Genomic DNA, 23,400 nt, shown 5'->3' with positions numbered 1-23,400 from the left:
CCCTTTAGAACAGGGTGAGGGTCCCCCATATTTATAAATCCCCCTTTAGAGCAGGCAGGTCAGCCATCCCAGGCCCCCCCCCTAGATCCCCCTTTAGAGCAGGCCTAGGCCTGGGTGAGGGTCCCCCATATTTATAAATCCACCTTTAGAGCAGGCAGGTCAGCCATCCCAGGTCCCCCACAGATCCCCCTTTAGAGCAGGCCAGGGGGAGGGTCCCCCATATTTATACATCCCCCTTAAGAGCAGGCAAGGGAGTCCCTTGCCTGCTCTAAAGGGGGATGTATAAATATGGGAGACCCTCACCCTGGCCTATGCCTGCTCTAAAGGGGGATTTATGGGGGACCTGCCTGCACTAAAGGGGGATCTATGAGGGATGGTGGACCTGCCTGCCCTTGTCTTCTCTAAAAGGGGATCTATGGGGGGGCCTGCCTGCCCTTGTCTTCTCTAAAAGGGGATCTATGGGGGGGCCTGCCTGCCCTTGCCTGCTCTAAAGGGGGATGTATAATTATGGGGCACCCTCACTCTGGCCTGCTCTAAAGGGGGATCTATGGGGGGACCTGCCTCCCTTACCTGCTCTAAAGATGGATGTATAAATATGGGGGACCCTCACCCTGGTAAGGCCTGCTCTAAAGGGGGATCTGTGGGGGACCGGCCTGTATGGTGCACGCTGTGGTCACTCTGCATTGAAAGGGGGCACGCTGTGGTCAGTCTGCATTGAAAGGGGGCACGCTGTGGTCAGTCTGCATTGAAAGGGGGCACGCTGTGGTCAGTCTGCATTGAAAGGGGGCACGCTGTGGTCTCTCTGCATTGAAAGGGGGCACGCTGTGGTCTCTCTGCATTGAAAGGGGGCACGCTGTGGTCTCTCTGCATTGAAAGGGGGCACGCTGTGGTCTCTCTGCATTGAAAGGGGGCACGCTGTGGTCTCTCTGCATTGAAAGGGGGCACGCTGTGGTCAGTCTGCATTGAAAGGGGGCACGCTGTGGTCACTCTGCATTGAAAGGGGGCACGCTGTGGTCAGTCTGCATTGAAAGGGGGCACGCTGTGGTCAGTCTGCATTGAAAGGGGGCACGCTGTGGTCAGTCTGCATTGAAAGGGGGCACGCTGTGGTCTCTCTGCATTGAAAGGGGGCACGCTGTGGTCAGTCTGCATTGAAAGGGGGCACGCTGTGGTCAGTCTGCATTGAAAGGGGGCACGCTGTGGTCTCTCTGCATTGAAAGGGGCACGCTGTGGTCTCTCTGCATTGAAAGGGGGCACGCTGTGGTCAGTCTGCATTGAAAGGGGGCACGCTGTGGTCAGTCTGCATTGAAAGAGGGCACGCTGTGGTCAGTCTGCATTGAAAGGGGGCACGCTGTGGTCAGTCTGCATTGAAAGGGGGCACGCTGTGGTCAGTCTGCATTGAAAGGGGGCACGCTGTGGTCAGTGTGCATTGACGGGGCACGCACTGCATGATTTTACCTTTTATGAACAAGAAATCAACGTTGTGCTGGTATGACGACGCAATGCTATGGGGCTGGTATGTAATTTTTTCCAGGGCTGGTTTTCATACCCAGTCTGGCCCTGGCCCCGTGTCACTGTCAGCAGCGGGCTCCATTTTACAAAGGGGCCCGTCACTGTCAGGAGCCGGCTTCATCTTCCAAAGGGCCCCCAGCCGCCCCCTGTCAGTGTCACGCTGAGCCGGCGGGCGGATACAATGCGCTGCGCAGCGCTGTGCTGCCTGTGGCCTTAAAGCCTTGTCTACACTGGATTTTTTCTCGATGAAAAATTCATAGTTGCATTGATTTTGTTATATTTTATTTATTCTATTTAATGTTATTTAATGAAAGCATATTTTCATGTAGTTGTATGTTTTATTTGGCTAAATTGATTAAATGCGCCTATATTTTTGGTAGAATATAAAAAAATTCGGGGCCCCACTTTTAGGTTTGCCCAGGGCCACACTTTGTCTAAAACCGGCCCTGACCGGCGGCTCCGCTGTCCGCCGGTCACTCACGATCTCCCGCTGGAGAGGGAGAAAGGCAGGCGGCTGATGTAAACAAAGCCGCCTGTCATTCTCCCTGGTGTAACAGCAGAGATCATACGAACCTGCTATGTAGGATCGTATGTCTCTGTGGTTACATCACAAGCCACGCCCCCCTACAGTTAGAATCATGTCCCTAGGGATACATTTAACCCACTAATAAAGTTAACCCCTTCCCTGCCAGTGTCATTTTTACAGTAACAGTGCATATGTATAGCACTGATTACTGTAGTAATGTCATTAGTATCCCCAAAAGTGTCAAAAATGTCAGTTAGGGGTCCGATCTGTCCGCCACAATGTCGCAGTCCCGCAAAAAAAAAATCGCAGATGGCCGCTAATACTAGTTAAAAAAAAAAACAATAAAAAAGACATCTTTCCCTTAGTTAGTAAACGCAATAACTTTTGCGCAAACCAATCAAAATACGCTTATTGCGATTTTTTTTTTTTACCAAAAATATGTAGCAGAAAACAAATTGGCCTAAAATGTAAAAAAATTTTGATTTTTACATTTTTTTTTTTGGGAATGTTATATATCATAATGTAAAAAATATTGTTTTTTTTTTCAAAATTGTCGCTCTTTTTTCAAAAATTAAAAATCGCACAGGTGATCAAAGGAAAGCTCTATTTGTGGGGAAAAAAAGGACATAAATTTAATTTGGGTACAGCATCGCACGATCGCGCAATTGTCCATTAAAGTAACGCAGTGCCGAATCGCAAAATATAGCCTGGTCAGCAATGGGGTAAAATCTTCCGGTCTTAAAGCGGTTAAAAATACGCTCATTGAGAATTTTTTTGTTAAAGACATGTGTACATTTTGGCCTAAATATATGACAAAAATTGAATATATTGGATATTTTTTAACTGTAAAAGTAGAAAATGTCAATTTTTTGCAAAATTTTTGCTCTTTTTTTATTAATATCGCAAAAAATGAAAAGTGCAGAGGTGATCAAATACCACCAAAAGAAAGCTCTGTTTATGGGAAAAAAAGGACGTCAATTTAATTTGGGTACAGGGTTGCATGACCGCGCTATTGTCAGTTAAAGTCGTGCAGTGCAAAGTTGTAAAAAGTGGCCTGGAAGTTAAGCAGGAAAATCCTCCGGTGGTAAAGTGGTTAAAGTAAGCACCTCATCCCTGAGTAGAATTTGAAAAGAAGATGAGAGGGTGGGATTATTGCGGTGCAAAGAAGTACATGAAAGGATCTTCATTAATTTAAAAAAAAAACATTTTATTGACATCTGATTAAAATATATCATATAAAAAAGACAACGGCGTAAAACGACAATCGTCGTGACGGTTTTACCACAGATATGGAAAAAGTAATATACAAACTCAAATGTGGACAGTTGTACACTTAAATCATTTTCACAGTAAGACGGTGCTGCGAATTATCCCAACATGTTTCGCCTAAATAGGCTTCTTCAGGGGACTCCAAAAAAGCACCAACCATCAGTTGACTATCAGAAAAAAGAAAAAATGTACAAATATTAGAAATATTCACATGCTATTTAAAGGGTTAACAAATTAACATCAGAATGTTATGTCTAAATACTAATGTGTTGACAATCAGTGCATCCATCCCCATATGAAACTCACCCCCATGATGTTAAGTAGTGCCCCCATGATATATTTTAATCAGATGTCAATAAAAAAAATTTTTTTTTAATTACTGAAGATCCTTTCATGTACTTCTTTGAACCGCAATAATCCCACCATCTCATCTTCTTTTCAAATAACTGGCCAGTCTTTTTCTCTTTTCTACATGTGTCTATACCCTCTTGCCTCTAATCTACTATTACAGCAGATGTGTGCTTCATATAACCTGTTACCAGCACTATTCTTCCATTGTTTATCTATAACGCTCCTATGGATAGTAGACAGTGATGACATAACATATAACCACCAATCAATACAGTTCGATTAAGGGGAGTAAAATATGTACCCTTTGTCCCGAAAGTGCCTTACCGATCAAGGAAGTCTGATAACCCAAATGTAAGCAAAAGGCTTACCTCAGCCGGCTGATTATCAGAAATTCCTGGACCGTCTTAAGCTCCTCGTTTCAGATTCTCAGGGTCACCTGTAAATTCCCTCCTGGCTGGCTCGCCATCTGTTCTGGAAATGTTAGAGATAGGCAACTTCCATCCTTAAATTGATTAGTGGTTCCAAATAATAACTATTGCAGTAGGGAACAGACACAAAAAGATTCACTCCACATCTTTCCAAAATAACTGTTCTGCTTTATATGACGCAATTTAAGGTTTTTATACACATGATTACGTAAGTATCACATTAATATTACAATTGTACTTTTATGGTAACAAGGGGCGTAACATAGGCAGGCTCATTCTAATCAGGACTCAAAAGAATTAGTGACGTGTGCACAATGAGTGCAGTGTGCAATACATACAAAATATAATACATTAATATACAGGATGTACAAATTTCCTTTACAACTCCATCTATGTCCAGCATTCCACTTTCTGTATGTTCCCTGTACACCCCAACTGTGTCCAGCATTCCTTCTCCTGTATGTTCCCTGTACACCCCAACTGTGTCCAGCATTCCTTCTCCTGTATGTTCCCTGTGCACCCCAACTGTGTCCAACATTCCTCCCTCTATATGTTCCCTGTGCACCCCAACTGTCTCCACCATTCCACTTTGTGTGTGTTCCCTGTGCACCCCAACTGTGTCCAGCATTCCTTCTTCTGTATGTTCCCTGTGCTCCCCAACTGTGTCCAGCATTTCTTCTTCTGTGTGTCCCCTGTACACCCCAACTGTCTCCACCATTCCACTTTCTGTATGTTCCCTGTACACCCCAACTGTGTCCATCATTCCTTCTTCTGTATAATCCCTGTACACCCCAACTGTGTCCAACATTCCTCCCTCTATATGTTCCCCGTGCTCCCCAATTGTGTCCAGCATTCCTTCTTCTGTATGTTCACTGTACTCCCCAACTGTGTCCAGCATTCCACTTTCTGTATGTTCCCTGTACACCCCAACTGTGTCCAGCATTCCTTCTTCTGTATGTTCTCTGTACACCCCAACTGTGTCCAGCATTCCTTCTTCTGTATGTTCCCTGTACACCCAACTGTGTCCAGCATTCCTCCTTCTGTATACTCTCTGTGCTCCCCAACTGTGTCCAGCATTCCACTTTATGTATGTTCCCTGTACACCCCAACTGTGTCCAGCATTCCTCCTTCTGTATGTTCCCTGTGCACCCCAACTGTGTCCAACATTCCTCCCTCTATATGTTCCCTGTGCACCCCAACTGTCTCCACCATTCCACTTTGTGTGTGTTCCCTGTGCACCCCAACTGTGTCCAGCATTCCTCCTTCTGTATGTTCCCTGTGCACCCCAACTGTGTCCAACATTCCTCCCTCTATATGTTCCCTGTGCACCCCAACTGTCTCCACCATTCCACTTTGTGTGTGTTCCCTGTGCACCCCAACTGTGTCCAGCATTCCTTCTTCTGTGTGTTCCCTGTACACCCCAACTGTGTCCAACATTCCTCCCTCTATATGTTCCCCGTGCTCCCCAACTGTGTCCAGCATTCCTTCTTCTGTATGTTCACTGTGCTCCCCAATTGTGTCCAGCATTCCACTTTGTGTATGTTCCCTGTACACCCCAACTGTGTCCAGCATTCCTTCTTCTGTATGTTCCCTGTGCACCCCAACTGTGTCCAGCATTCCTTCTTCTGTATGTTCACTGTGCTCCCCAACTGTGTCCAGCATTCCACTTTATGTATGTTCCCTGTACACCCCAACTGTGTCCAGCATTCCTTCTTCTGTATGTTCCCTGTACACCCCAACTGTGTCCACCATTCCACTTTCTTTATGTTCCCTGTACACCCCAACTGTGTCCAGCATTCCTTCTTCTGTATGTTCCCTGTACACCCCAACTGTGTCCACCATTCCACTTTCTTTATGTTCCCTGTAAACCCCAACTGCGTCCAACATTCCTCCTTCTATATATTCCCCGTACATCCCAGCTGTGTGCAGCATTCCTGCTTTTATCTGTTTCCTGGGCACTCCTGACATATTCAGCATTCCACCTTCTGTGTGTTCCCTGTTCACCCCAGCCACATCCAGCATTCCTCTTTCTGTGTGTTCCCTGTGCACCCCAGCTTCATCCTGTAGTCCTTCTTCTCTGTGTTCCCTGTGCACCCCAACTGTGTCCAGAATTCCACCTTCTGTGTGTTTCATGTGCCCCCCAGTGGCATAAAGCTTTCCATCTGTGTATTCCCTGTGCATCCCAGCCACATTCAGCATTCCTCCTTCTGTGTGTTCCCTGTGGACCCCAGTATCAAAATCTAGCATTCCTTCTCCTGTGTATTTCTGTACACCACAGCCACACCCAGTATTCCTCCTACCGTGGGTTCCTTGTGAACCCCAGCTGCATCCAGCATTCCTTCACCTGTGTGTCTCCTGTGCACCTCAGCTGGATCTAGCATTACCATGCTCCCATAGGTGAAAAAAGATCCCACTATTTCACAATATATCACTAAATCACAATATTTGGCCAACATTTCTTTTGAACATAGATGCAAAAATCCTATCCAAAATAAAAGTGAATACGTTAAAACACCTAGGACCAAACATAGTCCACCCTGACCAGAGAGGGTTCATTGAAGGCAGAGAGGTCAGTGACAATGTCTTGAGAGCGTTGTACCTGACATACATACCTAACATTATCATGTCTGAATCCTAGTTAACCACTCAGCCCCTCACAGGCAGAGTGACGTAGTACTATGTCGCTAGCCTGTGAGGGTCTAGGGAGCGAGCGCGCGCCCCCAGAGGCACGCTCCCGAGTGGTCACGGACCCTCCCGCGCGTGTGACCGGCGGACCCGATCGTCCGCCGGTCACTCGCGATCGTCGGAGAAGAGGGAGAAAGGCAGGCGGCTAGTGTAAACAAGCCGCCTGTCATTCTCCCCTGTGTATGAATGGTGATCATACGGTCCTACTATGTAGAACCGTTGATCACCGTTCATACATCTCAAGCCACAGCCAATCACAGTTAGAATCACGCCCCTAGGGACACACATAGCCCCTCCTTCTCAAAAAAAGTTAACCCCTTTACTGCCAGTGTAATTTTGCAGTAACAGTGCATATGTATAGCACTGATTACTGTAGAAATGTCACTGGTAGCCCCAAAAGTGTCAAAAATGTCAGTCAAGGGTCCGATCTGTCCGCCGCAATGTCGCAGTACCGCAAAAAAAAATCGCAGATCGCCGCCATTACGCGTTAAAAAAAAAAACAACAAAAATGACAAAAATCTTTCCCTTTGTTAGTAAACGTGATAACTTTTGCGCAAACCAATCAAAATACGCTTTTTGCTTTTTTTTTTTTTTTACCAAACATATGTAGCATAAAACAAATTGGCTGAAAATGTTAAAAAAATTTTGATTTTTACATTTTTTTGGGGGAATTTCATATAAAAAAATGTGAAAAATATTGTTATTTTTGCAAAATTTATGCTCTTTTTTTGTTTATAGCGCATGATCAAAAAATCGCACAGGTGATCAAATACCACCAAAAGAATAAATAGTGTAAAATAGCTGCGCTATGCACCACTTAGCTAAAATTCATATAACACTTAGTGAATAAATTACATAAATGAAATGAATATATATCTGTGAAAAGCAGCTACACAAAATGACCCTGAAAAAATCATAAAGCATAAAAAGTGTAAAATTGTAGCGCTTAAAACTATTACTAAAAAGTCCGTGTAATTAAAAGGAACAGTCCTTAAGATCAATCCAAGTAATGGATAACCACGTGTGGATGGAAACTATAGTGTACAGTCCATTTTCCCTTCAAAGGCCACGTGACATAGACCACCACCAAGAGAGGTATCTTAAATACCCTTACCAGATCTCACCATGTATTGAGCAGTACACTGATATAGACCTCAAAGACATAGGATCGATCCCAGCAGATATCCAAGGCACACTAGATCACAAACATTGATATCCTCTCGCACTTGATCTCAAAAAAACATAAGAGGAGCCTCTCATGGTGCAGTACGTTTTAAAAGGGTTTATTTTGCATAAACTGAAAAAGATTGCACTCACATTTATTGCAGAGTGGCAGCAGCGTTTGGGTGTGTGTACATCAAGATGTTTCCAACCAAGAAGATGGCCGCCGTCGTCGTCTACTGCACGACGTCACTCCGTATGACGAAACGTACGTCGGGCGTTCCCATTGGTGGAGGCGGGCGCATGTGCAGTAGACGACGCATGCGCCTCAGCTGCTCGGGAAAGCCTGTACACGTTTGGCTATTCCCTGGCAGATGACACATGCGCGGTGAAGTGTTTGCTCCAAGCGGCGCCATTTTTAAATGCAAGGCGTCTCACCAAAAGGTAAGTGAAACTCCTCCGCAGCCCCTGCATTCCCTCAGGAGATGCAGTGCTGCGGGCATGGCACAGGAGAATCACCTGTACCACGCCCGCAGCATGGCATCTCCTGCACTATGACCGCAGCCCTGCATCATGCTCGCAGCTCCTGCACCATGTCCGCAGCCCCAGCATCTCATGCACCATGCCCACAGCCTCTGCATCTGCTGCACCATGTCCGCAGCCCCTGCATCTCCTGCACCATGCCCTCAGCCTTTACATCTCCTGCACCATGTCCGCAGCCCCTGCATCTCCTGCACCATGTCCACAGCCCCTGCATATCCTGCACTATGTCCAGAGCCTCCTTCATCTCCTGTACCATGTCCACAGCCTCTGCATCTCCTGCAACATGTCCGTAACCCCTGCATCTCCTGTACCATGCCCGCAGCCCCTGCATCTCCTGCACCATGTCCGCAGCCCCTGCATCTCCTGTACCATGTCCAGAGCCCCTGCATCTCCTGTACCATGTCCGCAGCATCTGCATCATCTGCATTATGTCTGCAGCCCCTGCATCTAATGCACCATGTCTGCAGCCCCTGCATCTCCTGTACCATGTCCACAGCCTCTGCATCTTCTGCACCATGTCCGCAACCCCTGCATCTCCTGCACCATGTCCGCAACCCCTGCATCTCCTGCACCATGTCCGCAACCCCTGCATCTCCTGCACCATGTCCGCAACCCCTGCATCTCCTGCACCATGTCCGCAGCCCCTGCATCTCCTGCACCAGCAGAGCAGACACAGGAGGGAATCTCCTTCCAGGACTCTGCTCCACTATCTAAGAATGGAGCTGCACTCATGCTGGTGGCCAGGCAACCCCCAGCCTGGCATCGGGTTGCCTCGGCAACCAGCCCCACCCCCCCTCCCCCCCTCTGCTCCAGCCCACACAAGGAGTGTGTCCTTTGTTCCCAGTGGGGAATCAGACTTTTCGGTGCCTGGCTGGGGAGGGGAGAAGGACAGCACAATGGGTGGGGGGGGGGTGGGGGGTGGGGAGGGTAATCCCTTGCTGGGGAAGAGGGCAAAGTCCTGGGAGTGTAGGGAAGAGAAAAATTAGGGGGAGGAAAAAAGTAGGGCCCGTGACAATAATAATAATAAAAACCGGTGTTATGGCAGCAGATAGCTGCCATAACCCCAGTATTTCTGTACGCGGCCGGCGGTCCTCTTTCACATAAGAGTGGTCCCAGCGACAGATTCACCGCAGGATCACTTTTATGGGCCCGCCACCACTTCCCGGTCATTTTCCCCGCTTACCAGAGCCATCGGTAGCAGGGAAAACGATCCAATCCTTCTGTGTCCCAGGCAGTTGTGTGAGGGTAAGATGGCTCCCACTCAACTCTATGGCCTTTGAGGACCGGAGCGATGTCATATGTCGCTTCCGCCCAACGGCCTTAACCACAAGACTATTTACGTCGGCGGTCAGCCCCTCACAGGCAAAGTGACGTAGATCTACGTCGCTCGCCTGTGAGGCTCTAGGGGGCGAGCGCGCGCCGCCGGAGGCGCGCTCCCGCCCCCGCTCGTTCCCTAACCCGATGTCTGCCGGTCACTCCCAATCTCCCTGTGGAGAGGGAGAAAGGCAGGCGGCTAATGTAAACAAAGTCGTCTGTCATTCAGGTCCTGCTATGTAGGATCGTATGTCTCTGTTGTTACACCACTAGCCACGCCCCTTTACAGTTAGAATCACGCCCCTAGGGACACACTTAACCCCTTGATCACTAATAAAGTTAACCTCTTCCCTGCCAGTGTCATTTTTACAGTATTAGTGAATATGTGTAGCACTGATTACTGTAGTAATGTCACTGGTAACCCCAAAAGTGTCAAAAATGTCAGTCAAGGGTCCGATCTGTCCGCCGCAATGTCGCAGTCCCGCAAAAAAAATCGCAGATCGCCGCCATTACTCGTTAAAAAAAACCGACAGAAATCTTTCCCTTAGTTAATAAACGCAATAACTTTTGCGCAAACCAATCAAAATACGCTTATTGCTATTTTTTTTACCAAACAAATTGGCCAAAAATGTTAAAAAAATTAGATTTTTACTTTTTTTTTTGGGAAATTTCATATAAAAATATGTGAAAAATATTGTTATTTTTTCAAAATTTACGCTCATTTTTTTTTTAAAGCGCAAAAAGTAAAAATCGCACAGGTGATCAAATACCACCAAAAGAAAGCTCTGTTTGTGGGAAAAAAAGAACATCAATTTCATTTGGGTACAGCGTCACACGACCGCGCAATTGTCCGTTAAATTCACGCAGTGCCGAATCGCAAAATAGGGTCAGGAAGGGGGGTAAAATCTTCCGGGGCTTAAGTGGTTAAAGGGGCCTATTTTTTTTTTTTTTTTTTTTTTTTTTACTTAAAAAAATTATTATTATTATTATTATTTTTTTTTTTTTGCTTTTAGGTGCAGATGTGAGATCTGAGGTGTTTTTGACCTGTCCTGATTATTTCTATTACAAGGGATATGTACATTTTTTGTAATAGGAATAAAAGTGATCAAAATGTTTTTTTTAAAGGGGCAGTGTAAAACTAAAAAATAAAAGGTAAAAAAAAAAAAAAAAAATTAAAGTGCCCTCTCCCTCCGAGCTCGCCCGCAGAAGTGAGTGCATACGCAAGATTATATGCCTTTTTGACCAATTTGTTGATGAGTAGATTAAAAAAAAAAATTGTAGCAAAAACCCACTCCATGCTTTTCTGCAGCTTCTCCATTGAAATTGAAGTCTATTAAACCAAAAAAAAGCACCGTTTTGCGTTGAAAAGTCCTTGACCCTTTCTAAATACACAGCGGCTGAAAAAAGCATAGATGTGAACGTGTCCCATCAGGGCCGGACTGGGAGTAAAATTCAGCCCTGGAAGCATTATTATACCGACCCAACAGCATAACGTCATTGTTTTCTTGTTCATAAAAGGGAAAACCATGCATTTTAAAGCACATTTGAAGAGTGTATTATATATAGATAAGACAGATATGAAAGCACATAGGGCTTTATACATATAAAAGCAAATTACGTTTAAAAGTGGTAAAAGTGCAGACATGTTACAGGAGGTGGTCATAGGCTGTGCGGACATGGTGCAGGAGATGCAGGGGCTCTGGACATGGTGCAGGAGATGCAGGGGCTCTGGACATGGTGCAGGAGATGCAGGGGCTCTGGACATGGTACAGGAGATGCAGGGGCTGCGGACATGGTGCAGAAGATGCAGAGGCTGCGGACATGGTACAGAAGATGCAGAGGCTGCGGACATGGTGCAGAAGATGCAGAGGCTGCGGACATGGTGCAGGAGATGCAGAGGCTGCGGACATGGTACAGAAGATGCAGAGGCTGCGGACATGGTACAGGAGATGCAGGGGCTCTTGACATGGTGCAGGAGATGCAGGGGCTGCGGACATGGTGCAGAAGATGCAGAGGCTGCGGACATGGTACAGAAGATGCAGAGGCTGCGGACATGGTACAGGAGATGCAGGGACTCTGGACATGGTATAGGAGATGCAGGGGCTCTGGACATGGTGCAGGAGATGCAGGGGCTCTGGACATGGTGCAGGAGATGCAGGGGCTCTGGACATGGTGCAGGAGATGCAGGGGCTCTGGACATGGTGCAGGAGATGCAGGGGCTGCGGACATGGTGCAGGAGATGCAGGGGCTCTGGACATGGTGCAGGAGATGCAGGGGCTGCAGATATGGTGCATTAGATGCAGGGGCTGCAGACATAATGCAGATGATGCAGATACTGTGGACATGGTACAGGAGATGCAGGGGCTCTGGATATGGTACAGGAGATGCAGGGGCTGCGGACATGGTGCAGGAGATGCAGGGGCTGCGTACATGGTACAGGAGATGCAGGGGCTCTGGACATGGTGCAGGAGATGCAGGGGCTGCGGACATAGTACAGGAGATGCAGGGGCTCTGGACATGGTGCAGGAGATGCAGGGGCTGCAGATATGGTGCATTAGATGCAGGGGCTGCAGACATAATGCAGATGATGCAGATGCTGCGGACATGGTACAGGAGATGCAGGGGCTCTGGACATGGTGCAGAAGATGCAGGGGCTGCGGACATGGTGCAGGAGATGCAGGGGCTCCGGACATGGTGCAGAAGATGCAGAGGCTGCGGACATGGTACAGAAGATGCAGAGGCTGCGGACATGGTACAGGAGATGCAGAGGCTGCGGACATGGTACAGAAGATGCAGAGGCTGCGGACATGGCACAGAAGATGCAGAGGCTGCGGACATGGTACAGGAGATGCAGAGGCTGCGGACATGGTACAGAAGATGCAGAGGCTGCGGACATGGTACAGAAGATGCAGAGGCTGCAGACATGGTACAGGAGATGCAGGGGCTCTGGACATGGTGCAGGAGATGCAGGGGCTGCAGACATGATGCAGAGGCTTTACAATATAAAAGGGAGACAATACAGTTACAATACAATAAAATACAAGAGGATTAAGAGGGCTTACAATCTAATGGGGTGGGGAAGGTGTTACAAGAGGTTGTAACAGTAGGGAATGAGCTGATGAAAGATTATTTGGCGGTGTGATAGGCTTCCCAGAAGAGATGAGTTTTCAGGGATCGCCTGAAAGCAGCTAGATAGCCGTACAGGTTGAGGTAGAGCGTTCCAGAGGATGGGAGAGAAATCCTGAAGATGAGCATTGGGGAGACAAGGGAGCTTGAGAGTAGGAGGTCTTGAGAGGAGTGGAGAGGACGGTTTTGGGTGATATTTGGAGACAAGATTGGTGATGTAGCTCAGGGCAGAGTTGTTATCAGGTATCAAGTGCTGGAGGCCAATGGAGAGAGGGCTTCCCTTGCAGCTAAGTTCCAAACTCCCCTGGAGATGAGACAGGAGGAGTTAGGCCCAAAGTCGCAGAGGTCGCCTGCAGAGTTGCTTGCAGAAAAGGGTTCAGGGATACCGCTGTTGAGATCTCGGCTCCGTGATTTATATATTCATAGACCCGCCGCCACTTTTACATTTAGTAGCCAAGATCAGGGAAGTGACAGGGGTAGGAGCGGGGATGATTCATGTTGCAGCCGAGCTGTTTTAATGTAAGAGCTGAGGCGGTGTAACGTTACACACACTACTGTGAAAATTCCATACTCTCCGAGCATGCGCACTAGTGAGCTCCTCAGCTGGTCAATGAAGTAGGTGCTGACGTAGGTGCACCGGAAGTGACGAGGGTATGGAATTTTTACGGGTATGGTTTTTTCACGGAACACCGGCTCCCTTATAAAGGCCCAGGTGAGGGGCTGACGGAGATGCTGGGTCCTAGAGCCCTTCTTCTATTCTGATGGATACTGGGTCCTAGAGCCCTCCTGCTATTGGTACCCTGACAGTTGTGAATGGCTTTGTATGTTGTGGTTAGTATTTTGAATTTAATTCACTGGGCAATCAGGAGCCAGTGTAGGGATTGGCAGAGAGAGGAGGCAGACACTGAGCAGTTGATAAGGTGGATAAGCCTGGCAGCATCATTCATGATAGACTGAAGAAGAGATAGCCTATGAAGTGGTAGGCCTAAGAGAAGGGAGTTGCAATAGTCGAGGCGGGAAATAACAAGGGAGTGAATAAGTAGCTTGGTGGTTTTAGTTGTTAAAAAGGGGCGAATTTTAGAGATGTTGCAGAGGTGAAGTCTACAAGCTTTTGACAATGATTGGATTTGGGGCTGAAAGGACAGGTCAGAGTCTAGGATTACACCTAGTACCCTGGCATGAGGGGAGGGATTGATGGTTGCATAACTAGTTTTGATGTAAAAGTCATGGAGGGGGGCATGGGCGGGGGGGAATATTACTAGCTCAGTGTTAGAGAGATTTCCTTTGAGGAAGTGGTGCGACATTCATGTTGATATGTCAGTAAGTAAGTTAGCAATGCGAGAGGAGACTGAAGGAGTGAGGTGAGGAGTAGACAGATAGATTTGAGTGTCATCAGCGTATAGATGGTATTGGAAGCCGTGGGCGGTTATCAAGTGACCAAAGGAGGCGGTGTAGATAAAGAAGTATCATCAAAGTACCTGTCAGGGTCCGGACTGGCGGCAGGTGACTACACTGGAGGTGGATCCTCTGTGTCAGTGAGGGATTGGCGTGGACCGTACCAGGGGACCGGTTCTAAGTTACTACCGGTTTTCACCAGAGCCCGCCGCAAGGCGGGATGGACTTGCTGTGGCGGTAGCAACCAACCAGGTCGTATCCTCCAGTAACGGCTCAACCTAAAAGACAGCTGATTCAGGCGCGGTACAGAAGGACAAGGCAAAGGCAAGGTCAGACGGAGCAAAAGGTCAAGGCAGGCGGCAACGGTTCGTAGTCAGGGGCAACAGCAGAAGGTCAGATACACAGGCAGGGAAAGATACACCAAAAGCTTTCTCAAGGCACAAAAGGCAACAAGATCCGGCAAGGACAGGAAGGGGAAGTGGGTTTTTATACCATTTGGACTGATTGGACCAGGCACCAATTAGTGGTGCACTGGCCCTTTAAATTTCAGACCAGCGGCGCGCGTGCGCCCTAGAGAGCGGGGCCGCGCGCGCCGGGAGGAATCCGGAGGTGAGTGGAGTCCGCGGGCGGGAACGTCCCGCCGCGCAGACCGACTGAGTGAGGAGTGCGGGGGAGCGGCGCTCACGGTCGGGGAAGGTGACCGGAGCGCCGCTACCCGCAGCATGCCTCGAGTGCTCCAGGGACGCTGCAGGACCCGGAGCGCTCGGCGTGACAGTACCCCCCCCTTTGGTCTCCCCCTCTTTTTGGAGCCCAGGAATCTGTGGATGAGCTCTTTGTCGAGGATATTGGACTCAGGTTCCCACGACCTCTCTTCGGGACCACAATTCTCCCAGTCAACAAGAATTTTATTTTTACCTCTGACAACTTTGGAGGCGAGGATGTCTTTCACTGAGAAGACGTCAGAGGACCCAGAGACAGGAGCAGGAACGATGACCTTGGAGGAAAATCGGTTAAGAATGAGGGGTTTGAGGAGGGATACATGAAAGGAGTTAGGAATACGGAGAGAAGGAGGAAGATGGAGTTTGTAAGAGACAGCGTTAATTTGGCTTTTGATTTTAAAAGGCCCGAGATAACGTGGACCCAGTTTGTAGCTGGGGACCCGAAACCGGATGTATTTGGCAGAGAGCCACACTCTGTCCCCAGGAGAAAAGACAGGAGGAGTTCTTTTCCTATCTGCATGTCTCTTCATGCGAGAAGAGGCCAGGGTGAGCGACTTTTGAGTCTCTTTCCAGATGGAGGAGAAGTCCAGGGTCAAGTCATCAATGGCAGGAACTCCAGAAGAAGTGGGAATGGGGAGGGGGGGAGCGGGTGACGGCCGTACACCACAAAAAACGGAGATTTGGTGGATGACTCAGAGTCTCTAAAGTTGTAAGAAAATTCGGCCCAGGGCAACAAGTCGACCCAATCATCCTGACGGGAGGAGACGAAATGTCGCAGGTAGTCACCAAGGATCTGGTTAACCCTCTCCACTTGTCCATTGGACTGAGGGTGGTAGGCAGAGGAGAAGTTCAATTTGATCTTCAATTGGGTGCAGAGAGCTCTCCAAAACTTTGAGATAAACTGAACGCCTCTATCGGAGACGATATGTGTTGGACCATGGAGACGAAAAATGTGCAAAAAGAATTGCTTCGCCAGCTGTGGCGCAGAAGGGAGACCAGGAAGCGGGACAAAATGTGCCATTTTTGAAAACCTGTCAACAACCACCCATATGACTGTGTTGCCATGGGATACGGGAAGATCAGTGACGAAGTCCATTGCTATGTGGGACCAAGGCTGTTCAGGCACTGGCAGAGGGAGAAGAAGACCTGCAGGCTTCTGGCGGGAAGTTTTATCACGTGCGCAGACAGTGCAGGCCTGAACGAACTCCATTACGTCTCTCTCAAAGGAAGGCCACCAATAGTGTCTGGCAATTAGCTGAGTCGTCTTTTTAATTCCAGCGTGACCCACCAGGTGAGAGGAGTGACCCCATTTGAGAGTCCGTAGGCGAAGACGTGGAGGAACAAATGTTTTCCCTGGAGGGACTGATACCAGCGAAGCAGGGGCAGTTGAAATTAGACACTCAGGAGGAATGATGTGTTGAGGAACGGCTTCATCTTTGGAGACATCGGTGGAGCGTGATAGGGCATCCGCCCTGATGTTCTTATCAGCAGGACGAAAATGGATTTGGAAAGTGAATTGGGCAAAGAACAATGACCACCTGGCCTGGCGCGGATTAAGGCGCTGGGCAGACTGAAGGTACGAGAGATTTTTGTGGTCAGTGTAGATGGTGATCGGATGAGGGGATCCTTCCAGAAGATGTCTCCATTCTTCTAGTGCCAACTTAATGGCTAGTAGTTCCCGATCTCCGATGGCATAATTCTTTTCAGGAGGAGAAAAAGTTTTTGAGAAGAAGCCGCAGGTGACGTTTTTTCATTTAGCAGACTTTTGAAGAAGAACCGCTCCGGCTCCAACTGAGGAGGCATCCACCTCCAGGAAGAAGGGTTTCAGAGGATCGGGCCTATTCAAGACTGGAGTGGAGGCGAAGGCGGCTTTAAGGCGAGTAAAGGCTTCTTCAGCTTGGGGAGGCCAGGATTTCGGATTCGCTTCTTTCTTGGTTAGTGCCACAATAGGCGCCACGATAGTGGAGAAGTGGGGAACAAACTGGCGGTAATAGTTGGCAAATCCAAGGAAGCGCTGAATAGAGCGAAGTCCTGAAGGGCGTGGCCAATCCAAAACTGCAGAGAGTTTGTCGGGGTCTATTTGAAGACCTTGTCCCGAAACTAGGTATCCGAGAAACGGAAGACAGCTGCGTTCAAAAAGACATTTTTCCATTTTGGCGTAAAGATGGTTGGCACGAAGGCGCTGGAGCACTTGACGAACATGGCGACGGTGTTCCTCCAGGGTGGAGGAGAAGATTAGAATGTCGTCAAGATATACCACTACACAGGTATACAACATGTCCCGGAAGATCTCGTTGACAAAGTCTTGAAAGACTGCAGGAGCGTTGCACAGGCCAAAAGGCATGACGAGATACTCAAAGTGGCCATCTCTGGTATTAAAAGCGGTTTTCCACTCATCTCCATCACGGATTCTGATGAGATTATAAGCGCCCCTGAGGTCAAGCTTAGTGAAGACCTTTGCTCCGCGCAGACGGTCAAAGAGCTCCGAGATGAGAGGCAAAGGGTAGCGATTCTTTACCGTGATTTTGTTAAGACTGCGGTAGTCAATACATGGGCGTAGTGACCCATCCTTTTTGGCAACAAAGAAAAATCCTGCTCCGGCAGGAGAAGAAGATTTCCTGATGAAACCTTTCTTGAGGTTCTCCTGAACGTACTCCAACATGGCCTTGGTTTCAGGAATGGAGAGAGGGTAAATCCTGCCACGAGGTGGTGTGGTACCGGGAATCAAATCGATGGGACAGTCATAGGGTCTATGTGGTGGTAAGACCTCCGCCTGTTTTTTGCAAAAAACATCAGTAAAGTCCTGATAAGCCTTAGGAAGGCCGAGCAATGGTGAGGAGACGGAGACTTGTCTAGTAGGTACCGACTTGAGGCAACGAGTGTGGCAGGTAGACCCCCATGATTTAATGTCCCCAGAGGTCCAGTCGAGAGTAGGGGAGTGGTGCTGGAGCCAGGGTAGGCCAAGAAGGACGTCAGAAGTGCAATTCGGTAGAACAAAGAATTCAATGGTCTCTTGGTGGAGAACACCTATGGTCATGAGCACAGGTTCTGTGCGATAACGCACGGTACAGTTCAGATTCTCTCCGTTAACTGTAGTAATGAAGAAGGGCTTGTCGAGACGGATCACAGGAATGCTAAAGCGGTTGATGAAGGAGGCTTTAATGAAGTTTCCTGCAGAACAAGAGTCCAAGAAGGCCTCTGCAGGGAAGGAGACTTTAGCGGCAGAAGAAATCCGTACTGGAACAATCAAACGTGGAGAGGAAGACTTTACACCCAGCGACGCCTCTCCTACGGTCACTAGGTGCGAGCGTTTCCCTGACGCTGTGGACGAACTGGACAGTCCTTTAAGAAGTGTTCGGAACTCGCACAGTATAAGCATAAATTCTCGTTCCTCCGGCGAGACCTTTCTTGCTGGGTCAGGCGAGCCTGATCCACTTGCATGGCCTCCTCGGCGGAAGGCACAGTAACCGGCTGGAAAGGTTGCTGGAAGAGAGGTGCCAGGCGTGGAAATCGCCTGTTGCGAACCAGATTCTTTTCTTGGCGAAGTTCCTGACGTCTTTCAATGAAACGCATATCTATGCGAGTAGCCAACTGGATGAGTTCCGTCAGGGAGTCAGGTATCTCTCGTGCGGCCAGAGAATCCTTGATATGGCTGAATAAACCTTTTTTTAAAAGTTGCGCAGAGGGCGTCGTTGTTCCAAGTCAGTTCGGAGGCCAGTGTGCGAAATTGTATAGCATATTCGCCTACTGTAGAGTCTCCTTGGACGAGGTTTAGCAAGGCCATTTCTGCTGATGAGGCACGGGCAGGTTCCTCGATGACACTGCGGACTTCAGAGACTGGACGGAGGCAGTGGCAGGATCGTTGCGGTCCCAGAGTGGCGTGGCCCAGGCCAAGGCCTTCCCAGACAATAAGCTGACCATGAAGGCCACCTTAGATCGTTCCGTAGGAAACTGGTCGGCCAACATCTCCAGGTGCAGGGAACATTGGGACAAGAATCCCCGGCACATCTTAGAATCCCCATCAAACTTGTCCGGGAGAGACAAACGGATTCTAGCGGAGGTGGCGGCCACCGGCTGCGGAGGTGGAGCAGAAGCAGAAGCAGGCAGCTGCTGCCATGCGGGAAGAAGCTGTTGCAGCATGGCGGTCAGCTGTGCCAACTGTTGACCTTGCTGAGCAATCTGCTGGGACTGCTGGGCAACCATGGTAGAGATGTCAGCGAGACTAGGCAGGGGCACATCAGCGGGATCCATGGCCGGATCTACTGTCAGGGTCCGGACTGGCGGCAGGTGACTACACTGGAGGTGGATCCTCTGTGTCAGTGAGGGATTGGCGTGGACCGTACCAGGGGACCGGTTCTAAGTTACTACCGGTTTTCACCAGAGCCCGCCGCAAGGCGGGATGGACTTGCTGCGGCGGTAGCAACCAGGTCGTATCCTCCGGTAACGGCTCAACCTCAAAGACAGCTGATTCAGGTGCGGTACAGAAGGACAAGGCAAAGGCAAGGTCAGACGAAGCAAAAGCTCAAGGCAGGCGGCAACGGTTCGTAGTCAGGGGCAACAGCAGAAGGTCAGATACACAGGCAGGGAAAGATACACCAAAAGCTTTCTCAAGGCACAAAAGGCAACAAGATCCGGCAAGGACAGGAAGGGGAAGTGGGTTTTTATACCATTTGGACTGATTGGACCAGGCACCAATTAGTGGTGCACTGGCCCTTTAAATTTCAGACCAGCGGCGCGCGCGCGCGCCCTAGAGAGCGGGGCCGCGCGCGCCGGGAGGAAGCCGAACGGGAGGTGAGTGGAGTCCGCGGGCGGGAACGTCCCGCCGCGCGGACCGACTGAGTGAGAAGTGCGGGGGAGCGGCGCTCACGGTCGGGGAAGGTGACCGGAGCGCCGCTACCCGCAGCATGCCTCGAGTGCTCCGGGGACGCTGCAGGACCCGGAGCGCTCGGCGTGACAGTACCAATGTAAATACGTCGGCCGTTCCGGAAGTGGGTAAATAATAAATTTGATCTCTATGTCTGATGAGATTTACCAGATTCAACCTCTAATAGTATATACTGTATATCTCTTCTGTCCATTATTCTCAGAGTGTATTAGAGATTTTGCTCCCTAACCATATAGTTGGGTATTTATATTTACCACTGCATAGAGATATTTTAGAATAAATTGCCTTTTTTTAACTTTACATATTAACTAAATTATACACCACACTTTTTTTAGGTGTATTGTCCGATTAATAAAAACAATAGTCGGCCAGCTAATCGATTATGAAAATAATCGTTAGTTGCAGCCCTAAATTATACCAATAATTTTTGAGGTAAATATTCTTTTATATTTAGGAAAAGTGTTGGCTGGAGGGAGATTACCTGTATAAAAATACTGCCACCATCCCCTAAAAAGTAGAAAATCCAAGGTATGTTCCAGGTCTCAAAGGAAGAAAGAGACACTGGAGATTGGGGATTTAGGTGTGCCCAAGACAAAAAGCTGACAATGGCTAAAAAACATAAATTTTAATTGATAATACAATTAAAAATATCACACAAAAACATGATACATTAAATTTCCTACATATATGCATAAAATACTACAGTACACGTGTTAAGATATTGGCTGAGCCCCGAAAGAGGTACGGATCGACGCGTTTCACCAACAATACGGGCTTCTTCAGGATCCAACAATTTTGTGTAATGAGTATTACATATGCTGAGGAAACATACATTGAATTATATGTCACATATATCAAAAACAAGGGGAATATAAAGGAAGCTGGGCAAAAAAAGGGAGGCGAAAGGAAAAGGAGGGAGGGGAGGGGGGGTGAGGAAAGGAAGGAGGAGGGAATGTAAAGGACCACTCTGGGTCAGCATATTGGGGGGACAAAAGGAAAAATCCATACCTCTTTCGGGGGTTCATCCAATTTCTTAACACGTGCACTGTATTCTTATATGCATGTATGTAGGAATTTTAATGTATCATGTGTTTGTGTGATATTTTTAATTGTATTACCAATTAAAATTTATGGTTTTTAGCTATTGGCAACTTTTCGTTTTGGGCATACCCAAATCCCCAATCTCCAGTGCCTCTTCCTTCCTTTGAGACCTGGAACATACCTTGTATTCCTTCCTTTGAGACCTGGAACATACCTTGTATTTTAGTCTTTTATATTTACTGTACAGATGAGCATGGGATGGGTCTTGTGCTCTTGTATCATATTCCTATCCCTTATACTATGTTTTTGTTGTTTCTGGGAACCTTTCATGGCTTATAAACCCTTTTATAATTCTGTGATGGAAGTGAGATATGCAAATACCTTCTGTTGTTAGAAGGCTCTACTGTGTTTCTTTCTGATTAGGTGGAGAATGTTTTAGTTCATTTGAGCCCACCTCACCATAACCTGTCTGGTTGTACCCTTGGAGAATTTTCAGTATTGGGTGATGTCCTATTTTGATCATGTAAAGATATTGCCAATAATTATTTGTTTGTTGATTTTGTAGGTAAGCAAGGCACTCTTTCTAAGGTAGAAAATTGCAAAAAGTCTCTAGGACTGAAACTAAACAAGTACCTGAGCAGCAAAAACAAGACTGGATTTCTGACCATTTACAAGATGAAAATGGAGCGTGTGAAGAATCAGAAGATATGGGAATTTGGAACAGCAAAGGACGATAAGAAAAACAAAGTGATCATGATGGTCGGTGAAACTGGATCTGGTAAAACAACCCTGATTAACACTATGGTCAACTACATCTTTGGTGTGGACTGGAAGGATGATCACCGGATCCAGCTAATTGAGGAGAGTAGTCAGAAGAGTCAAGCTCACAGCCAAACATCGAATGTCACCATCTACCAGATCAACCACGAAGATAACTTCCAAATCCCGTACTCCATAACCATCATTGACACTCCGGGATTTGGAGACACCAGAGGGATAAACTATGATGAAAAAATCATGCAGAAGATACGAGAATTTTTTTATAAATGCAAATTCACAGAAATTGATGCTATTTGTTTTGTGGTCCAGTCTACTTTGGCTCGGTTAACTCCAACGCAGAACTACATCTATGACAACATTTTGTCTATTTTTGGGAATGACATCAAGGATAATATAGTCTTCTTCACAACCTTCGCCGATGTCCAGGAACCAAACGTTCTCTCTGCAATTATGGAGGCTGATGTTCCCTGTGCGAAATCTAAAGATGGAAAACCTGTGTACTTTAAGGTCAACAACAGCATGGTGTACGCAAATAACCAAGCCGATGAAGAGGACGACTATGTCTACATTACTCATAAAATGCAATGGAAGATGGGAATGAAAAGCATTGAGAAATTTCTTTTACACTTTTTGCCTGGAATAGCCAGTAAAAATTTAGGTTTAACGAAGAAAGTTCTAGCAGAAAGACATGATTTGGATGTAGTTTTGGATGGGCTTGTCCAAAAAATTGAGGAGGCAATGTTTAAGCAGCATGAACTGAAAGAAACAGAGAGAAATCTGAATCAACACAAGACCGATATTGAAAAGAACAAGCATTTTAAGTTTGAGGTGACAGAAACTGTTAAAAAAAAGATAGACTCTGAGACTGAATGCTCAACCAATTGCCATGAGTGCAGCTCTACATGTCACCGAGACTGCCTGGTGTTTTTTGACTCCCTGGTTTATTTTTGTGAAGTTTTTAATTTCACAGGAAAGTGTCGTGTGTGTGGACATAAGTCTAGCACACACTTTTCAGAAATGTCCTACTGGATAACTCTTGTTGACAAAAAACTAATAAGTTATGCTGAAGTAAAAGAAAAATATGAAAAAGAGGAGCAGGTGACGATGACCCCAGAAAAGGTTCTCATAAAATTGAAGGATGACATTAAGAAAGCCGAGGATGAGGTTCTGAAACTTATTCAGAAGGTTGCCAAGATCCTTCAACGTCTCCAGGAGATTGCCTTAAAGCCAAACCCAATGTCTGCTGTGGATTACATCCGCCTGCTCATCGAAAAAGAGAAGCGGGAAGGAAAGAGAGGATTCATGGAGAGAATTAAAATGCTGGAAGAAACCATTAAAAGATTTGGTATTATCTGCAATATTCAGTCTCAAGGAGCAGAAGCCAGCTTTGAGACACTTGTCAATTGGGAGGGTTCCAATTAGAGAACAGATAGAAAACAGGTGGTATTTGATCACCTGTGCGATTTTTTTATCATGCGCTATAAACAAAAAAAGAGCGTAAATTTTGCAAAAATAACAATATTTTTCAAATTTTTTTATATGAAATTCCCCCCAAAAAAATGTAAAAATCAAAATTTTTTAACATTTTCGGCCAATTTGTTTTATGCTACATATGTTTGGTAAAAGAAAATCGCAAAAAGCATATTTTGATTGGTTTGCGCAAAAGTT

General features: G+C 47.2%; 1 protein-coding gene across 1 annotated transcript in view; it reads left to right on the top strand.

Annotated features, from left to right (window-relative positions):
* LOC309556746 (uncharacterized protein) overlaps positions 1 to 23,168 on the top strand; it is a 47,702-nt gene extending 24,534 nt beyond the window's left edge. Inside the window, exon 2 of the mRNA XM_082259234.1 lies at positions 21,518 to 23,168. Coding sequence (XP_082115360.1) covers positions 21,518 to 23,154 — 1,637 coding nt within the window. The 3' untranslated portion in view covers positions 23,155 to 23,168. The remainder of the gene's footprint in view (positions 1 to 21,517) is intronic.
* The last annotated feature ends 232 nt before the right edge of the window (positions 23,169 to 23,400 follow it).

This window comes from Pelophylax lessonae (genome assembly GCF_965119305.1).
Source record: "Pelophylax lessonae genome assembly, chromosome: 5".
Classification (NCBI taxonomy): domain Eukaryota; kingdom Metazoa; phylum Chordata; class Amphibia; order Anura; family Ranidae; genus Pelophylax; species Pelophylax lessonae.
Note: the sequence above shows the minus strand (reverse complement) of the source record. Positions and strands in the feature narration are given on the sequence as shown.